This window comes from Panthera leo, chromosome B3, assembly GCF_018350215.1.
Source record: "Panthera leo isolate Ple1 chromosome B3, P.leo_Ple1_pat1.1, whole genome shotgun sequence".
NCBI classification, from domain to species: domain Eukaryota; kingdom Metazoa; phylum Chordata; class Mammalia; order Carnivora; family Felidae; genus Panthera; species Panthera leo.
In genome coordinates, this window is record NC_056684.1 from 51,944,070 (window position 1) to 51,965,336 (window position 21,267).

Genomic DNA, 21,267 nt, shown 5'->3' on the forward strand with positions numbered 1-21,267 from the left:
AAGAGAGAACTGAGCTGGGCACATTGTCATCCCCAAACAACGTTGGGTTTCTGTTATCAGGAAGCAGTAGGGAATGGAAATTGGGAGGCATTGGGCAAAGTCTGCCTCATTTCACTCTGCAAATTCCTACATTCTGCAGGTGCTATCGATGATGCTGTATGTGTGGTGTTAGTGCCCCTGAGGTAGGTCGTCTGACTTCTGCATTTTACAGAGGAGCAAACTGAGGCACGGCAGGGTGAAAGGACTTGCCAGAGGACTGCAGTCAGTCGGTAGTGGGACCAGGATTCCAGCCCAGACAGTCAGAACTCCAGCCCAACCTCGCTTCAGCTTTTTGCCCAACTACTTTGGGCTCTATGCAGAGATTCTCCAGAAACTCTCTTGATCAACAGTGAAGACATCCCACTGGGAACCTGTTAGCCTTTTCTGTGACTTGGGAAATGACCTTAAGGCAGAGAGATAGTCAAGGTAGTTTTTCAGCATAGTCCCCTGTCCTGCCAAGGATGCAGTACCCTCAGAAGCCAACTTTTGGACCCACAGTGGAAAGATCTATCCCCACCTGCATGTAAGTCAGAATTTTGGAGTTGAAAAGACCAGAAGTCATATGGCCATGTTCCCCTTTATTCCCCCTGCAGCCTCCAGACCACTTCTCCTCTACTCCTGTATAGAACCTTTGCTCCTTTGAAGCTCCTGTCATTCAACTGACATCTGTTTTCCCCTTCTCCATGCTGCTGTCTCCTGACCTCCCAGCCAGGCTGCCTCATTTCTTAAGGAAATTTGGCACATGGCTTGAGCCTTCTTTTTGACCTCAGCCCTGCCCCATCCCTGATATCTTCGGGGTTCCCAAGGGTGACTGTCCTAACCCACTGGCCTCTCTCTCCATCACAGTCTCCTGGATCCCTTTGGTCCTCAGAGCTACTCCTCCTCTTCTGACCAGTCTCCCCTCCCCCCAGAGATCTTCATGATCTAGGATCACTGGGCTCTTCTCTCTTCCAATCTCTCAACCTCTTACTGAGCCTGTCATTCTTACATTTTGGTGTTGTTATATAGATGGCCCTGTAGCCCCTACCCCAGCTTTTCAGGCCACAAGGTAAGATGGCCAAGTTGTCCTGGTTTGCCTGGGACTCTCAGTTTTAAAATGGAAGGTCCTGCATTCTGGAAAACCCTTTAGTCCTGGGCAAACTGGGACAGTTGATCAGCCTTCTGTTAGCTCTGACTTGCCCAAATTCTTGCCTAAAAACACAACAAAATAATAGAGCATGAACTTGGAGGAAAAGCAAACTCTGCCCAACTCCAGACCCTCACTTCTTCAGCTCCCCTCCCTTTGACCCTCAGACCAGCATCCATACTGTTGAGCCCTCTTCCCTGAATCAGACCCTTGGCTAACATTAAATAGAGGAAGTAGCTGATATGGGTGGCCTAAGGGGAAGCCTGCCTACATCAAACTCCATAGCCCCAGGCCCAGCGCCCTTGCCTTTCCCCATATTCCTCCAAAGCTTCCTCCTTCTCCGTACATGTTTTCCCCTTATTACTGTCAGCTTACCTTCTGCCATGGGTAAGTGCTCCCTTTCTTGATTATAAGACATTTTAGAATCATGAGATATAATATATAGCTTGTATTAGTTTCCTATTGATGTTGTACAAATTTCCACAAACATAGGTACTTAAAGCAACATAATTTATTCTTTTACAGTTCTGGAAGTCAGAAGTCTAACTGGGTTAGCAGGGCTTTATTCCTTCTGGAAGCTTTAGGGAAGAGTCCCTTCCTGGCCTTGTCCAGCTTCTAGAGGCCACCTGTAGTCCTTGGCTTGTGACCCCACATCCTCTAACCTCCTTTCTCTCATCACATCTTGACTCTGATCTCCCTGCCTCCCTCTTACAAGGACCCTTGTGATTACAGTGGGCCCACCTGTATAAACTGGGATAATCATCCTCTCTCAAGATCCTTAAGTTAATCACATCTCGGAGCCCCTTCTGCCATGTAAGGTAACATAGTCACAGGTTCCATGGATTAGGACATAGACATCTTTGGAGGTCTTACCACACAACTCTCAAAACTAGAAGGGTCACCTGCTTCAGCCTCAGTCCTAAAGGCACAAAAAGTTTTCTTCTCCTCCCTGCCACCTGTATGGATGAGACCACTGAGATCCAGGGAAGGATTATATTCCTTTAGCTGCCCTAAGGTTCTGCAGCTACTCTAAGGGAGAATGGGGAGCAGACGCCAGGGTTCAGGCTCCTAGGTATAGCTCTCCTCCTCACCCTGCTAGGCCATCACTCAGACAGTTGTGATTTACATTAAAAAGACACACACACACACAAAAAAAAGCAGTGGGGGCGGGGCAGGCACCTAGATGGCTCAGTCAGTTAAGCATCTGACTTTGGCTCAGGTCATGATCTTGCAGTCCATGGGTTCAAGCCCTGTGTCTGGCTCTGTGCTGACAGCTCAGAGCCTGGTGCCTGCTTTGGATTCTGTGTGTCCCTCTCTCTCTGCCCCTCCCCTGCTGACAACTCTGTCTCTCTCTCTCAAAAATAAATAAACATTAAAAAGAATTTTTTTGAGGAAAAAATATGCATGTATGAAAAGGTTTCAGTATTCAATTTTAAAAAGTCGTAAACAGTATATATAACATGATCTCATTAGCTTAAACAAGAGATGCTTGTGTTATGCGTTGACTTTGTGGCAGGTTACACAAGAAACTGTTATCTCTAGAGAAGCCCAGGGGAGGAAGGGAAGTAGAGGTATTTTTCACTTTATACCCATCTGTGCATTTACTGCGTGTATAATAAAAAATGAGTACTGGAACAGGAGTCAACATCAAGAAAAAGAAAAGAGAGTTCAACTTTAAAGAGTCCTTAACTTGAAATTAAACTGAAGAATGATCTGGAAAACAGGCTGCAAGCAGAGCAGGAGGCATGCTGTGTTTATTTCAGCTACCCTGTACCGGCAGCCTCCTGGGGCTGAGGGGGGCTCCTTCCAGATTCCCAGCTTCCTTGGTGGCGGATTCTCATCTAATCTAGGAACGAACAACTCAAAGATTTCTGTAATTTCTTTGAATACAAATCCAGATGACATTTGGGCAAATCTTAGGACTTATCATCAGATGCTACTCACTTTTCTATCTGTTCTAAATGTAACTTTGTGAAAGGCTTTACTGTCAAAGATTATTATTATGGCTGGAGCCTTGGACTTTTCTGATTTTATAGTGTAGGGAGAAATCTAGGAAAACTGAATTTCTGGATTAGTCTGAAACAAATGTGTTGGCTGACTTTTTCCACGTTCTAAGGAAAACTACTGTGTCCTGAGGCTAGAAGTGAGTTTCGTTTCAAGCTAATCCTCTCCCTGCTGCTCTTCCACCCGCTGCCCGCAGCCGTGAGAGGCTTTCATTGCGTCTCCCTTTGCTTTGGCTCTGCGCTCCTAATTGCACACAAGCTAGCTAACATAAGTGTCTCCAGGGTACCATCGTAATAAACGAATGCCCACTGCCACATATTTAGAAATATAGAAGACAACAAGCCATTTATAACCCCACCACCCAGAGACAGCCACTTATAACATTTTGGTGTATTTCATAGCTTATGATTTTATGCTTGCCTATATATTTGTGAGCATATTTGGGATTGTACTAGATTTAGAGTTTGAGCCTAGTTTTAATCTAACACAATGGATTAAAATGCCCCCCATGTCATTTTAATGTTATTTTTAATGTCAATATTTTGAAATAATTGTATGGAACCATGTAGGACTCCATCTGAAAGATGGTACCATAGCTTAGTCTTTCCAGTTTCTAATTAGGGAATGCTGGGGAGGTTTTTTTCTGTGTGTAGCTAATGGATGTTTTGGAGCAATTCCAAAATCTCAAGCACAAGTGAGGAAATGTGATTGCAGATATTTTCCTACCATCCCAGTGTTTAAGGATTTTGTTTATATCCCACCTCATTCGATCCTGAGGTAAATTCAGGTGGAATGCTTTTTTAAATTGTTTTACCTGTATTGTTTTTTAATTGAAATATAGTTGACACACAGTGTTACATTGGTTTCAGGTGTACAACATAGTGATTCTACAACTCTATAGGTTATGCTGTGCTCACCACAATTGTGTGACCATCTGTCACCATACAATGGTATTACGATATCATCGACTATGTTCCCTATGCTCTTATCCCCTTTTATCCCCATGACTTACTCATTCCATACCTGGAAGCCTGTGCTTCTCACTCCTCTTCACCCACTTTGCGCATCCCCCCACTCACCTCTCCTCTGGCAACCATCAGTCTGTTCTCTGTATTTATGGGTCTACTTCTGCTTTTCATTTGTTTGTTTTGTTTCTTAAATTCCACATATAACTGAAATTATATGGTATTTGTCTTTATGTCTCTGACTTACCTCACTTAGCATAACACTCTCTAGGTCCATCCATGTTGTAAATGATATCACCCTTTTTTATGAGAAGTGTTTCATTGTGTGTGGGTGTATAGATACACCACATATTTATCCATTCATCTATCGATGGACACTTGGGTTGCATAATGAGTTTTTTAGAATTAGCTTTGGATAATTTTTCATTTTTAAAAAAAATTTTTTTTAAATTTATTCATTTTTGAGAGACAGAGAGACAGAGTGTGAGCAGGGGAGAGGCAAAGAGAGAGAGGAGAAGACACAGAATCCAAAGCAGGCCCCAGGCTCTAAGCTGTCAGCACAGAGCCCGACACTGAGCTGAACCCATGAACCGCAAGATCAGGACCAGAGCTGAAGTCAGACACTTAACTGACTAAGCCACCCAGGCACCCCAGATAATTTTTCATCTTTGATTCCTTAGATCTTCTACCAAATCGTGGCCATCAAAAGACTGTATATTGGTGCCAAATTTGGAAAGTGGTTCAAGATCATTTTTTAAATGGTTCTGTTTTTCTACTGAAGATGTCTCACTTGTCTTTGAACTTATCTAATGTATTACCAGTCATTTCCACAATGTTCATGTTCAGGAAAACTTTAGATCTTGTCTGTGCTTGGGTCACTTTTTTCATGGCCTTTTGGAATGATGAAAAGGACCCTGATGCATGTTTTCACTTTACGAATTTATGTTGTTTGGATTTTCATGAACAGACTTGCACACTATACATTTTACTTTAGGTTCACATGTGCAACAGATTATAAAATAAATAGCAAAATATTCCCTGAAAGTTGACAGGAAGCCACATCTTCATGAAAAATTCATCTTTGCTTGAAACCAGAATTACAGATTATTTCCAGGGCCCCATCCAGATAAACTCTTAACACCCTCGTTTTACAGAGGAGGGCACAGGCTCAGAGGAGACATTTGTTTCCACTAATTTATAAGTTGTGCCTTTCCCTCAGGCCTCACTTTCCTTTTCTGAGAAGTGAGTGGATCAGGGCAACTCACTTACCTTGGGGGCCAGTGGGCGAGAAGTGTGCTGAGTACAAATGCTCCTGAGCCTGGCATCCTCCCTCCCCCATTCACCAGCTCAGCTCAGCTCTGGCTACTTTCTGCCTTGGGCTTCTAGTAAGGTTTTTGTCTGTGAGGGAAGGTAGAGGCTGACGGGAGGAGGAGCTGATGGCAACTGAAAACCCCTGCTTCATACACTTGCCAAACCTCAGGGTGCCCGGGATTGGTGCTCAGCCTGACTTGTTGAGTTCCTAAGTTCTCTTCTGTTTCTAAATTTGCATCAGTCTCCCAGAGCCAGGATGAGGATGCACTTCTTGATTCCTGGACTAGAGTCCCTAACGTGGATCCGTTGCTCTAGTTACATCAGGAAGTAGAGGGATCGAAGTTGGGGGTGTCTCCTAGACTAAGAAGCCATTGTCACCACCTCACTTTGGCCTTGATTTTCTACAGTATTAGAGCCACGTGCCCAGAACTTATGCCACTACAGGAGGTGTTTTCTGTTCATAGGGGTCTGAATGCTTGTACATGACGTCCTTAGCCTCTCTGATCTTCCCCTTCCTTCTTTGTAGAAATAAGGGTTAGCCTGGGTCCTCAGGCTGTGTGTAAGGCCCTCAACCCAGTGCCTGTCCCCCAGGAAATGTGCACAAAATGGTAGATATTGGCAATATGCATTGAAATCCTCTAAAAATGTGTTATACCTTTGACTCAGCAATGCTATGAATTGGCATTTATCTAAGGAGGTAATGCAATGCAAAGGTATCCAGGCAGCCCTAGAACAAAGTGTCTTCCAGTAGGGAATTTTAGCGTTGTGGTATATTCAGTGGAATGTCATATAGTCATTTAAAGTGACAGATAATTATATTTGACATAGACAACCATAAATGAAAAAACTCGTCCCCAAAATTGTATGTGAAGTGTAGTCTGCTTGTGTGTGTGTGTGTGTGTGTGTGTGTGTGTGTGTGTGTATATATATACACACACACACACTCATGTGTACACGTGTGCAGAGAAAAGGCTTGGAAGGATATAGACCACATGTTTAGAATGGTCAGGCTAGGCAGGACGGTAAGCGATCGTGTTTCTATTTTCTGGTTACTTTCAATGGGTGTGCATTCTCTTCTATAATTATATTAAAATAAATCAAGAAAAAACCTTCCCCCATCCCTAACCTCCTCTTTTCACTCTCTCATTCTTTCTTATCCCAAACGTGAAAGTCTCTGTGGCCCTTCCATTTCAGAAGCCCCCCCACCTCCTCCAGGTTATGTTGTTTCCAGTTTTCAAGTCCCCAGTCCCTAGTACCCTGACTCTCCATCTTTGGTTTCTGGCCTGCCAGACACCTGTTAGGCACTTTAATTCACTTCCCCCATTAAAACTCAGAACACCCCCGTGGATTAGTTCACTGTCTTCCATTTTACTGAATGAGAAACAGAGATATAAAGAAACTAGCTTCCTCCCTTCCCTTTCCTTACCCCAACTCTTATGGATCCTTCAAAACCAGGTACCTGTGACATCTCCTTCTGATGGCACACCTGCCAGCAGTCAGCCGTGTTACCCTCGGCTCCCCAACACCTCTGTGACCACACTGCCGTGGTGATATGTGTGCAGGCCTGTCTTCCCCCTGCACACTGTGAGCTCCATAAGAGCAGGGACTGTCTTATTCTTTTCTGTACCCATGCATCCGGCATAGTTCTTGGCACACAGTAGGGGTTCTGGAGACGTCATTTGAAAAGCTGTAACTCTTTAACAGATGTGAGATTTGCCAGATAGAAACAGGATGAGTGGGTATGGGATGGAAAAATGCAATGAGAAAAAATAATTAATAGTTGGGATGTGGTCAGATTCCCATTATGTAAGGAGGGCCCTATATGGGTGGGGTGAGCCATCTTTTTAATTAATTTTTTTTTATTTTTGTGAGAGGGACATTAAATAGCTGTGGTCTTCCTAATGCACAAGTGAGGAGAACAGCAAGAATATCGATGTGAAGTGTCAAAGTAAAACACTAAATAATCTATGCTCACAACTCTGAGCTGGTACAGACATGTCAAAGGCCTGTAAGAATTTAGAAAATTCACTCTGTTTTTAAACATATTAAACAATATGTTTTAAAGAATGCATCAGTAAAAAACTAATGTGCTGTTTGTGGCAATAAAGAATGCAGTGTCTCAGCAGAAGTAATAGCATAATAATTGCATATTCAGGTGTACTTTTTTTTAAGATTTTATTTTTAGGTAATCTCTCCACCTTATGTAGGGCTCTAGCTTACATCAAGAGTGGCCCGCTCCACCGACTGAGCCAGCCAGGTCCCTCTCATGTAGTTTTATAGTTAAACCAGTATTTTTTATAGTCTGAGTTTTCACAGAGACTTTTAACTTGTTCACACGTTTGTTCTTTTATCACAAAGAAATGGGGCAACTACATGAAACCAAGACTTCTTGGAGAAGTGGCTGATTCCAAGGCCAGAGCAGGGAAAGAACCTGAGTCTGTAATAAGAAGTGCTCAGGGGAAAAAAAAAAAAGAGGTTACAGTAGGAGAGAGCCAAAGCATAAGAGACTTTTAAAAACTGAGAACAAACTGAGGGCTGATGGGGGTGGGAGGGAAGGGAGGGTGGGTGATGGGCATTGAGGAGGGCACCTGTTGGGATGAGCACTGGGTGTTGTATGGAAACCAATTTGACAATAAATTTCATATATTAAAAAAAAAAAAAAAGTGCTCAGGGAATATCGGGGACGTGTTGGAAGGTCATGGGAGCTTACTTGATGGGGCCCCTTCTGAGCAAATCAGGCACTGGATGAGCATCAAAATAAATAATTCTTACAGTAAGAATCCATGAGTCCATCTAATATACATGGGTGAATAAATACATTGGAGGGGAGGGAAAACTCCTTTTATTAGAAAGCCAACTTAAAAAAAAAAAAAAAACAGAAGGAATGATGGAATTAGGAAAACCTTGCGAACTATCGTAATAAACCATTCAGGCAAGAATCATTAACAGATGTTAAAACTAGAGTTTGAAGAGTGACTGGGTATTTATATAGTCTCAAAGTACATCTCCACAGGATGCTTCTTCATGATAAAAGGCAAAATGGTAACTGTCCAGTGAAGAAACTGGCAGACACCATCTTAACCAAATGGTCAGCGTGAACAGTGCTGGTGATGGTGAACTAATGGACAACAGGTGCCTCCTGACCAGGCACACCGGCAGGAGCTCCTCAGTCTCTGGTGTTCCTGCCAGACACATATGACCGGAATCTAATCTTGAGGAAGCAGGAGACAAGCCCAAACTGGGAAAGTAAGTCAGGAGACTAAAGAAACATGACATCTGAGTACAGCACATGATCTTGGGTTTTCTTTTGCAGTAAAGTTATTATTGAGACAATGGAGAGTCTCTCAGTAAGGTCCATACATCAGATGTAGTATTGTTTCAGTGTTACTTTTCTGACTTTGATAATATACTGTGGTTATGTAAGAAAGTGCCTTGTTTTTAGGAGATACACAGTGCAGTGTTTAGAGAGAAGGAAGGGAGAGCCAGCCAGGGAGGGTGGGTTTCTGAGAAGGGCTCTGTTGTCACTGCTTGAACTACAGTCCAGTCTGGCCCTCCCTGCCCGGGTTTCCCACAAGGAGGTGGCATTTCCCCCTCAAGTTCTAGCACCTCCTGGGAAGGAAGAGGGCCAGCCCCCTGGCCTCACATCACTCACGTCACTCTGCTATGCTAAGACACCACACCTTTCCTTGGGCCATCCCTTGCCTCAAATGCCCCCTTCCCTGCTTCTCACCTGCCTGGGGAAATGCCCTGCTGGGAGGTTTGGAGGAAGGAGAAGTGGAGAGGGGGTCAGGAGCCCCAGTTTTCCTTCTGGCACAGCCTCCAACCCCAAGGGCAGTGGCACTGCACAAGGGGGAGAAGCCATGGGATCCCCCATCCTCAGTTTCCTCACCTCTGGATGCAGGGCCTGGACTAGATGGTACCTTTGTGGGAACTTGGCTCCTAGTGACACCCCACAGTGATAGCCTCTGAGATAAGCCCCTTGAAAGCTCTATTTGCTTCGAGAAAGAGGCCACGGTCCCAGCACCTGAGAGATTCCTTTTTGAAGCTCCTCCCTTGTGTTGGTTCCTTCTCTAGGTCATGTGTTCAGACTTCTAGAATATTGCTCTCTACTGACACTGCAAGTTTTCAGTAAACCCATGGCTGTACCGGTGGCTCCCTTATTCATTCTTGCCTGCAGCACATGAATGGAGCACCCACACATCCCAGGCCTGTGCTAGGCAAGAGGGGGAGGGGTGGTGGTCATTTAGGAGTCACGGTGCCTACTTGCACCTCATAGGACAGTTTTTGTAAAGTCACTTTTCCTTGTGACTGGAAAGGTAGGTGAAAGAAACGGAAACCCCAGAGTCACTCCCAGTTAGTTGTATGAACTTAGCCAAAGAACCCTTGTAAGCCTCAGTCTCCTCACCTGTTAAAGGGGGACAGTGATCTCATTCTGATGCTGCCCTGCCTACCTCGCAGAGCTGTCACCCTTCAGTGGGAGAATTATGTATAGTAGAAGGTATATAGTCTGTAGATATGAGGCAGTCTTGTTGATCCCTCAGCACACAGAGATGGAAATGCTTTGAAAAATGTAGGGTATTAAACACAAAGACAGAACAACAGTGTTGTCTCTACCCTCCACTGAGCTCAAAAGAGAGCGTTGTGAAGGCATTATAGTAAAGAGCAGGAGAATCAAGCTGTGGCCACAGAGAAAGACCAGTGTCATCCCTTTGCCAGCATATGGCTCAGAATCTGGTCCTGGGTAACAGAACTGATTGTCGCCTGTCCTTCTAGTACACCAGGTTGCGGAGCGGGTGGAGGCCCTGGGGCAGTTTGTCATGAAGACCAGAAGGACCCTCAAAGGCCATGGGAACAAAGTTCTCTGCATGGACTGGTGCAAAGATAAGAGAAGGATCGTGAGCTCATCCCAGGTACGTGGCACCTGCTATTTGATGGTGAGCATGCGTCTGACTTTATAGCAAAAGAAGAGAGCTTTCCTTTTCAAGAAACCCTTCCTGATCTCTAGGACTCCATTTATTCTCCACAGGACATGAGTTAGCATAGTTAAGAATTCTCTTGCATACTGTAGAATGCCATTCATTTGGGTAGATTTGGAATTGGTAATAACTGAGACATGAACTGTATTTGACAAACCACTCAAAATTATTTCTTCCTGAGCATATTTCAGGGTCTCATTTGTAAATGAAACCCTTTTTTAGATAGAGGGGTTTTTTCCCCTCAAGTTGGGGACATAAGTGCTTATGGGTTCTTTCACTTTAAGAGTTCAGCAATTTCTATGCCCTAAAGGACAATTTTTTTTTAATGTTTCTTCATCTGAGAGAGAGAAAGACAGAGAGAGAGAACGACTCGGGGAGGGGCAGAGAGAGAGGGAGACACAGAATCTGAAGCAGGCTCTAGGCTCTGAGCTGTCAGTACAGAGCCCGATGCGGGGCTTGAACTCATGAACCATGAGATGATGACCTGAGCCGAAGTCGGACGCTTAACCGACCGAGCCACCCAGACACCCCTAAAGAACAAATTTAAGATACATTTTTGGAAAGGATATTTTTTTCATTCATTCTATCTCATTGACATAGTTTATTTTATATCTTATGTATTAGTGTTATCTAGTGCTGTATAACAAGTTACCCCCAAATTTAGCAACTTAAAACAACAAATATTTATTATGGTTTCTGAGAGTCAGGAATCTGGAGCAGCTTATCTGGGTGGTTCTGGCTCAGGATCTCTGATGAGGTCACAGTCAAGATGCTTGTCAGGGCTGTGATCATGGCACAGCTCCACTGAGGCAGAAATTCCCTTCCAAAATGGCTCATTGGCTGGACGCCCTAGTTCCTCACCATATGGAACTTTCCATAGGGCTGCGTACAACACAGTAGCTGGCGTTCCCCAGAGTGCTAGAGGGAGATGGGGCAGAAGCCATGCTGTCTTTTATGAGCTGGCCTCAAAAGTGACTTTCCATCACTTCTGCTATATTCCACTGGTCACACGGACCAACCCTAATATAATGCGGGAGGGACCTATACAAAAGTATGACTATCAGGAGGCTGCTTATCACTGCCTGGTACTTTTTATGTCTATTTTGATGTAACACGCATTGAATATAAAACTGTAAACTGAAGTCATTTATTTTTATGGCCAGTTTGGGCTTCTCCCTATCCCTGCCTTCAGCCCAGCTTTTCCAAAGGACAATTTGGGGTTTTTTTTAATTGCCCTTTTAAGTATAAAAACTATACATATTCTAGGGGTGCCTGGGTGGCTCAGTCGGTTAAGTGTCCAACTTCAGCTCAGGTCACAATCTTGCCATCCGTGATTTCAAGCCCGGCTTTGGGAGGCTGTGCTGATAGCTCAGAACCTGGAACCTGCCTTGGATTCTGTGTCTTCCTCTCTCTCTCTCTGCCCCTCCCCACTCACACTCTGTCTGTCTGTCTCTCTCAAAAATAAATAAAAACATTAAAAACATATACATGTTCTAAATAATCCACACACTCTAACATCTATGTCAGGTTGTATTTGATAAGAATAGGTCGTAATTAATCTATATTACCTACAGGTCTAGTATGTCACGTACTTGCTTTCTTTTACGTTCATAAAAAAAGTTATCCCTTAAGTATTCTACCACATTTTAAAAAACGCTGAAAAAGAGAACAAAGAAAAGGTTTTATTTCCACCACCCAGTCCCAGCCATTATTACTATTTTAGAGCATTTCTTTCTCAACTTTTTTTCACAAAGTGGTTATCAAGATATACATGTTGCTACCTAGCCTTTTTGACTTTTTTTTTTTACCCCTAGAAGTGTAATATATGTTGGATTCTCTGTCACTCAAATACTGTCCTTAGGGAGGAGGTACACTGCTTACGTGCTCCATCCATCCACCTCTGCTGCAGAGAAACTAGAAGCCGGGTGAGTGTGGGAGGAAGCTGGAAACAGCAGGAATGTTCTGGAGCAGACAGAGTGACTCAGAGCAGCCCTGTTCCCTTGAAGGCAGGAGATTAATCAGCCTGACTGCGTGGGTTCGGGTTTAGGGTGGAGGCTGTCTCTCTAGGTATGTGGGCCCCTGGTGTATAAATCCGTGCTTGTGGAGCAGCCCACATTTGGTTTTATGACTGATTTTAGCCTCTTGGGTTCCTTTTTCTCTCCAGAGCACATAGTAGGTGGGTGGTGGGGACAGGCAGGCAGGCAGTGAGGTGGAGGAAGCCACCGAAGGGAACGCCAATTTGGACAATACACTGAGTCCGTCCAAACGCTCCCCCCCCCCCCGCCGGCCCCATGCAGCATGTGGAGCTACAGGTGTGGAGGACCCCAAGGCCTGGAGCCCCTTATCTCTTCTCTGCTCTGTTACCTAATCTACCCCATACGTTGTGCTCAGGGGTTTAGTCAGAGAAGTCAGACTAGAAGAACCAATGTGCTTAGGAGTTTTGAAAGGTCCCAGAATGCCTACTTTGACCTTGTTTCTGGGCACTTTGGCCACACGCAGCAGGAATATGGAAATCTTCCAGTAGATCATACAAAGCATCAAAAAGGCTAGGTAGCAACATATATCTTGATAACCACTTTGTAAAAAAAAAAAAAAAAAAAAAAAAAGTCAAGAAAGAATGCTCCAAAATAGTAATGGCTGGGACTGAATGGTGGAAGTAAAACAATTTCTTTGTTCTCTTTTTCAGCGTTTTTTAAAATGTGGTAGAAAACTTAAGGGATAACTTTTTTTATGAACGTAAAAGAAAGCAAGTACATGACATACTAGACCTGTAGGTAATATAGGAGATTAATTACGACCTGTTCTTATCAAATACAACCTGACATAGATGTTAGAGTGTGTGGATTATTTAGAACATGTATATGTTTTTAATGTTTTTATTTATTTTTGAGAGAGACACACAGAGTGTGAGTGGGGGACAGGCAGAGAGAAGGAGACACAGAATCCAAAGCAGTGTCACTTTGGATAATCAGACCTTACCTGTGCCCCTAAGCAGCATCTCTTCCCCCGCCCTCGCCTCATTCGTCAGATTTGGCTCCAAATGGCTTGAATGATTACAAAAACCAAGCCTGCCGTGGATGCTGCAGACTCGCCATCCCGGAGGGTGTGTGGGGAACCCATGTGCTGAAGGAGTCAGCTCAGCCGTCCTCTTCCGCTGTTGGGCAGAGCCTGGGGGCCCAGAGGACCCGCACACCAGATGCTGGGCCGGTGACTGCATTGTAGGGACCAGGGCTTATGTGGTCTATCCCCAGTGGGTTTGTATGACAAATAGATGGCCTAGTGGTGACTCCCCACAGCCCCAGTGTGGGCTGCAGCAGTGGTGACAGTGAACTTGGCCCCAGCCCAGAACACACCCTGACAGGGAGTGCTCTCTTTGCAGAACAGCTGCCCACAGGGGATCCCCACCATGATGGACTTGTTCTCAGCATAGGTGCAACATGTCAGAGTGGCAACGTTACACTGATCTCAGGCCAGCGCAGCTCCGAGAAGTGGGTCAGGAATGAGGGTGGGGCTCTGACCCGTCCCTACAGGGAGCACAGCACACAGGAGCCAGGATGGCTAGTGGAGGTGGTGAGGGAGAAAGCAAGAGTCCATTCATTTCCTGTCAGGTACCTAGAGGTCGTTTCAGGTTTGTCTTACGCCTGTATCGCTTTCTGACAGGGTATGGTGCTTGATGGCCATGTACCAACAGTTTGTGCTTGGTTTCTAAATAGTATAACAGAAGTCTCCGAGCATTGCTTTTGTCTTTGTATCTGTACAAGGAGTATAACATTGAGAACCGAGCCTTTAATCAGGCTGGACAGTTGAGCCCCATATTCGCTCCCCTTTTGTTCAAGGATAGATCTTGATTACCCAGATACTCACTCTGGCTTTCTCCTGCACACTGTCCCGCCAGACACAGCTTTTATGAACAATTCTCAGTACTTCCCTGTAAGGACTGGCTGACAACTCCTGAGCTATTTACTCTTTTCCTTCCAGGATGGGAAGGTGATCGTGTGGGATTCCTTCACTACTAACAAGGTAAGGTGTTGTCGCTGGCATGTTGAGCAGCACCTCAGAACCACAGCCCTGGGTCCTCATCCCCTCCAGACACCCCCAGTCACAGTCATCCTTCTTCTCGGGTGCCTTTCTGGGGATGGAAACCCCACAAAAGCCCATCTGTATTCGGACAGCTCAGCAGCCCACAGCAAAATCCATTCCTCCCCTCATTGAGGCTGGAGCATGGAGAGCCACCAGACAGGGTGCTAGCACTAAAACGGGAAAGGGCCTGGCTTGGAAAACTTGTCACATTCACACAGGCATGTATTGTTTTTCTTCTGAGGGATGGTAGGAGGTTCCCAAATCCCTAGGTTTCTCTCCCCTCTATGTCTTTGACCAGACTCCATTCCACTGTGGACATGAGCAGGCAGTGGGCAGGGAAGATGTGGCTGCAGGGGGTTGAACTGACTATCCTCTGTCCAGCCTGGGCATGCTCGGCTCTGAATTTAGACTCTTAAGAGAAAGGCCAAAATCAATGTGTCGGTGTGCTTACAAGCCTGCATCATGTTGCCATTTACAGTAATGACTATTGATTCTGTTATTTACTTATAAAGAAAGTCTTCTTTTTCACTATGTAAAACACAGAGATCTAGATCTGCCTAAAACTGAACAGCATCTGAATTCTGCACTATTGAATGTGTTTAGTAGCTGTTGTGGTAGGCAGTTGCTGTACAACCTGATCAAGGGGGGGCCCAGAACCATCTTTTGGAGCAGAGTCCCTAATGGTCAGGCCCCTGGGAAATAGTAAAAATGGCAACTTAAGAGTTTGCAAAGGGCTTTCCTGTCCAGCACCTCCCTCCACGGAAGCTTCCATTTCTCCCAGCATGCCTTAGCATCTTCAGGAGTGTGTGGGTTTTTGTTATTTCTGTTTAAGCCTTAGAATGTCATTGAGCACACACTGCCTGGTTTCTAAGGGGCATGGTGTTGCCTCTGTGGCCCCCCCCCCCATCAGAGACCATAGTTCTTCTTTACTTGTAAAGAAGGAGGCCTGGGGTGCCTTGTGCCTAAAGCGACCATTTGCACAGATTATTCTTGGCGTTTAAAAGGCTGTAGATTCTGGGGCACCTGGGTGGCTCAGTTGGTTAAGCATCTGACTTCAGTTCAGGTCACAATGTCACAGTTCATGGGTTCAAGCCCTGCTTTGGGCTCTGTGCTGACGGCTGGAGCCTGGAGCCTGCTTTGGATTCCTTATCTCCCTCTCTCTCTACCCTTCTCCTGCTTTGCTCTGTCTCTCTCTCTCTGTCTCTCTTTCTCAAAAATAAACATTAAAAAAATTTTTTTAAGGTTATAGATTTCAAGTGACAGAATTTTCATGGGCAGTGTCAGGGCCCATGTTTCCCCCACAAAATCACACGGGATCAAACAGGAAAGAAGACCAGCACTCACATGTACTTTAGGAATCATCTAGTCCCATCCTCTCCCTTCACAGATGGGGAGAGACTGAGGGAGGACAAATGGCAGGGCTACATGAGGCCGCACGTCTTGCTGGTGTTGGAACCAGGACCAGGGCCTATGTCTGTCATGGAAATAAGACCACAAATTCAGAAGGTTTTGAATTGTGGCTTTCTTGTTTGCCTGTCTACATGCAGGAGAATGCAGGAGCCAGGAGCAGGAACTGCTACATCTTGTTCTCATAGCTTCCGTGTTACGGGTTCTGTGTTATCTGTGAGCACAACGCAGCATCACCCTGTGCACACCTGCCCCCACTCACACCTTCCCAGGAATGGTTTCAGGCCCCACAGGGCTCAGCGGCTGTCGTACACTCACAAGGAGACACATATGACATACATGTTGAATCATTTAAGAATAGATTTTGAAAATAGGGGGAATTTGAGTAAATAGGTTGAAGAATATAACTGCAGTGAAATTCAGACTGACCTTTCAAAGAAAATGAGCTCCAATATTCATTCACAAGAACGAGGGGAGTACACCATTAAGAAGTAAGTAAAACATTAAGAGTATTGTTTTGCTGGTTGAGATTTTTAGCTTTCCAAATATACAACATACTGTTCAGCTGATTATGGGGGAGCTGAGTCTCTTTGTCAGTCTCCAGCTGATCGTCACCTCACATCACTGCTCTTTGAAGCTGTAATGGAATTGAGCAGGAACCTGAATCGTTTCATTTTGTGAAAACTAAAGGTTAATACATGTATGTAGAAACACTGCTTTTTCCTTCTATGAACCTTGCGTACTGTGTTTCAGGAGCACGCGGTCACTATGCCCTGCACGTGGGTGATGGCTTGTGCATATGCCCCATCAGGATGCGCCATTGCATGCGGGTGAGTAGGGGCCACAGCAGCTTTTCAGATGTCCTGTTAGCCATAAAACACCGTTCGATGGGCAAAAACAAACACACAAAAACTTGTTTTTGTTATTTACTGGTTAAGTAATGTGTTAACTTCCTCCCTGAACTTTATCAAAAAAGAAACTATAAAAATCTCTTTCATAATTATTTTCACTACAGACTGACAGTCATTTAAGTTTCAAACCTGCCCGCCTCTACTCTCAAATGCTGTTGGTAGGGACTGGAAATTGGTGTAGACATTTTGGAAAACTTGTTGGTAATATGAAAGAAGCCTTGAAAAATTTATAACCTTTGGGGCACCTGGGTGGCTCAGTTGGTTGACCATCTGACTTCAGCTTAGGTCATGATCTCACAGTTCACGAGTTGGAGCCCCGCATTGGGCTCTGTGCTGACAGCTCAGAGCCTGGAGCCTGCTTTGGACTCTATGTCTCCCTCTTTCTCTGCCCCTCCCCTGCTTGCACTCTGTCTCTCTCTCAAAAATAAATAAACATTAAAAAAAATTTTTAAAAACCAAAAAACAAGAATTTGTAATCTTTGATCCTAATGATGCCACATCTAAGAACTTTGTTTGAAAGGAATGATCCATAATATATAAAAGCCACATGAGTGATAATATTTATTGTAGTGTTATTTAAAATAAAGCAAAAATAGGGTCAAGTAGGGAAGAACAGTATGTCCATCAAAGGAAATTGTTAAGTGAATTGTGGTACATGAATTGAAGAAAATATTTTATACAACCATCAAAAAGAAAACTTCTTAATTATAGTAAGTGAAAAGAGCATTCAGGAAGCCTGGGTGGCTTAGTTGGTTGAGCGTTCAACTTCAGCTCAGGTCATGATCTCATGGCTCATGAGTTTGAGCCACACATTGGGCTCACTGCTGTCAGCACAGAGCCCGCTTCAGATCCTCTGTCCCCCTCTCTCTCTGCCTCTTCCGCACTGGTTTTCTCTCAAAATAAATAAATAAACTTAAAAAAAAAAAAAAAAAAAAGAGCATCCAGGTGGCTAGGAAGACTGTTTTATTCCCTATTCTCCTGGAGCTCAGTTTAACAGAGTTGGCCCTGAGGACTGCAACCAACCCAATTCCCTTTCCCTGTGTTAAACGGTTCTGGAACCATTCAAAGTATTTCTACAGTAGGAGCCCAGCCATGTTAGGAAAGAGTCAATCACATGTCTGTGATGAACTTACCAGAAAATCCAGTAGCAGTTCTTTGTGGATGATAGGACTATGGGTTTTTTTTAAATAGTTTTCTCTATTTTCAAGTTTTAAAAATAAGTGTATGTTATTTTTATAATCAGGAGAAAATAGTTTTATTTCAAAAGTGAAAATCCTTGGCCTTGAAACAAAAAGTTTGGAGCATTCTCCAGCCAGGGTCACACCAGTGCTCATCCCCAATGTCCCTCCCTTTGGGTGGCTGTTTGGGGGCATCTTTCCATTAACTCTCCATTTGCCAAGACCCTGTGTGCCTTTGGAACCCATGGTCACACACACGTATTACATGTTTTCTAATTATTTAAATAATTCAAGAGTAAGTTGTATTTCCATCTTATAACTGAATGGTAATATTTATATAAAATTCATTTCCATTTACTTCTTGAAATGGTTTGAGGTAAGCACAATAAAAGACACACACATACATATGTGATTTATATGTGTGTGTGTGTGTGTGTGTGTGTGTGTGTGTGTGTGTGTAGGTATTTATATATGTCATATATATAAAAAATTTATCTATATGCTATATATATAAAACATTATATATGTGTATGCATACACACACACACACACACACACACACACACACACACACACACAAACTATCAGGTAAGTACAAAGGAGTTCAGCCAGCTGGACAGTTAGAAGGCACAGTCCCCACAAGACTTCTGTCCCTTCAGATACCAGCCACAAATTTGAGAGTCCCCACAACCATTCTCAGGTTTGAAAATTTTCTAGAACAATCACAGAACTCTGGGAAGTGCTATACTTAGGCTCACAATGAAAGGATACAAATTAGAGCCAAAGAAAGAGGTGCATAGGGCAGAGTCCAGGAGGGGTCCAAACCTGGAACTTCCAGGTGTCCCCTCCCTGTGGAGTCACAGATGGCATCACCTCCTCCTGGCCACCATGTGTGATGATACGCAGAGTATTATCAGCCAGGGAAACTCCTCTGAGCCTCTGGTGTCCAGAGTTTTTACTGGGGCTCAATCACATACTCCCCATGTGGCTGACCCTCAGTCTCCAGTGTGTCCTCGAGGTTTAGACTAATACCTTCAGTTTCTAGTTCCTCCAGAGGAGGTCAGAACTTACAGAGATTGGAAGTCATAGTGCATCTCCTAAAGCCCCCACCAGAAATCACACTGTTAAGACTATTGGCCAGAACTGCTCCCGTCAGACAAGCCATTCCTGGGACTCAGAGATGACCTCCCAGTAGCTGAAGGCAAAAGCCAACCTCTCATTAGGTAAGATCAGTTCTTTCTCATTAGGAATAATAAATATTCTGCATTTTAAAAAACCCTGGAGTAATATGTTTCTAACTGGGCATTGATGTTAGCAGATACATAGAGTTGGGTGAGTTACATGATTTCTCAGTATTTGACACTGAGATACTAGCTGTCTGGTTCTGCATTACAAAAAGAATATGTTGGGTAGATCCTTCTGCAATATGCAATGGATATAATAACATAGTGAACAAGGTCTTTCACAGTAATTTAGAAAATGATTCTCTCGGATATGTCTTATTTGAACCCTCACTAAATAGAACCCAGTGGGAACATGTCCATGAGGATGAGGGGCAGGCAGGGAAGAGAACAATTTTACAAGGCCCAGGTGGACACATTTGTGGTGACAGCGTGGCAGAGAGAAAAAGCTCAGAGAGGAGGGATGGCTGGTGCCTTAATCTCAGTCACATCTGTTTCCCAGCCCTGGCATATGGTAGCTGGTCAGCACCTGCACTGGCTGCCTCGCACCTTGTTATGAAACAGAAGTGGAAGTAGTTCAAGGTGTAACTATTGGTGAAATATTAACAAATATGTAAAATATGGGGTCCACTGGATGAGGAGAGAGCATTAAAAATGAAACTGAGAGACTGAATCCCCATCGTAGACAAAAGCACCATCTCCCTCGCTCAGACCTTCCTTAGAACTGCCAAGAGCCACCGTGATTAACTTGCCTTTCTAGTGATGATCTAATGAGATGTTTCTCGACTGTGGCTTTGTGACACCCCTGTAACTCCGTGATCACACAGACCCACATCTCTGCCACATTCTCAATTTTTTTTTAGGGAATAATGGGGATATTTTTATCTCCATCTGCCTGACTTGTGGGTCTATTTCTTAGTTGCTTCCAAACTTAAAAGCTAAACTCTAACAGTATTGACACAATCCTCTTCTCAAAAAAAAAATGTGTTAATTGATTTTATTTATATGTAAGTTTTTTTTTTTTTATTTGAAAACCAGATCCCCAAGAAGACTTCACTCAGGAATTGTACACTTGATATGAACACCTGTTCACAAGGCACTGGACTGAGTGTCCTGGGGAATTTAAAGATGAATAGGATAGGGGCACCTGGGTGGCTCAGTCGGTTAAACGTCCCACTCTTGATTTCAGCTGAGATCATGATCTCGCGGTTCTTGGGATCGAGCTGGACCTCGGGCTCTGTGCTGACAATGCAGAGCCTGCTTGGGATTCTCCCTCTCTCTGCCCACATGTTCTCTCTCTCTCTCTCTCTCTCTCTCAAAATAAATAAATAAACAAACATAGTGCCTGCCTCCAACCAAGTAGAATATAAAGATAACAATTATGACCACTTACTGAGCCTCTATCCTATGTCTAGAGCCATTCTGAACTCTTTATGCTTCTTTACAACAGCCCCTTGTAAAAGGTGGGTGGCATCCACTCCATTTTATAGTTGAGGAAACTAAGGCTCAGAGAACCTTAACAAACATAAGCAAGATTACAAAATGAGTTAGATACTAAACCAGAGATTCAACATCAGATGCATCACACTGCAAGCTTCTCTGCTTCTCATAGTGCAAATAATTCAAAATAATAAGTATCCCAACAGAGCTACAGAAACTACTCTGAAGCCTCGGCATGGGAGAAAGCCTTCCACCCTGAGGTCTGGGGAAGCCCATGGTCCACAGCATGCTGGTTCAATGGCACAGCCTAACTGCAAATCATTCTTACCCACAAGCTTATGAATTACTGGTAATAGACTTCCCAAGTCCACACCTGCCGCTTTGAGCAGCTGGAAAGGTTAAGGGACACCCTAGCATCCCCAGGGCCTCAGAAGAGAGCTCCTAAACATCGTTCCCCACTAAAAGGAAGCAAGGCTCCTTGGAGTAAGGCTGATTTAGGTCTGGGACAGGAAAGGAAGGCCTCTTTAGAGCCTGGGGGATTTTCTTGTTCCAGAAAGCAAGGAAATATTCAAGGACCAATGGAGTCCTATCAAAAGGAAACAGGAGCTGCTTGAAGGGGCCCCCACTGTCCAAATTTGGGACAATTTGA

The 21,267-nt window shown here is 44.2% G+C and overlaps 1 protein-coding gene across 1 annotated transcript in view; it reads left to right on the forward strand.

Annotated features, from left to right (window-relative positions):
* Positions 1-21,267, forward strand: part of GNB5 (G protein subunit beta 5) — a 49,244-nt gene that overhangs the window by 1,819 nt on the left and 26,158 nt on the right. The window contains exons 2-4 of the mRNA XM_042941996.1: positions 10,219-10,355; positions 14,400-14,441; positions 16,662-16,738. Of these exons, the coding sequence (XP_042797930.1) occupies positions 10,219-10,355; positions 14,400-14,441; positions 16,662-16,738 (256 nt within the window). The remainder of the gene's footprint in view (positions 1-10,218; positions 10,356-14,399; positions 14,442-16,661; positions 16,739-21,267) is intronic.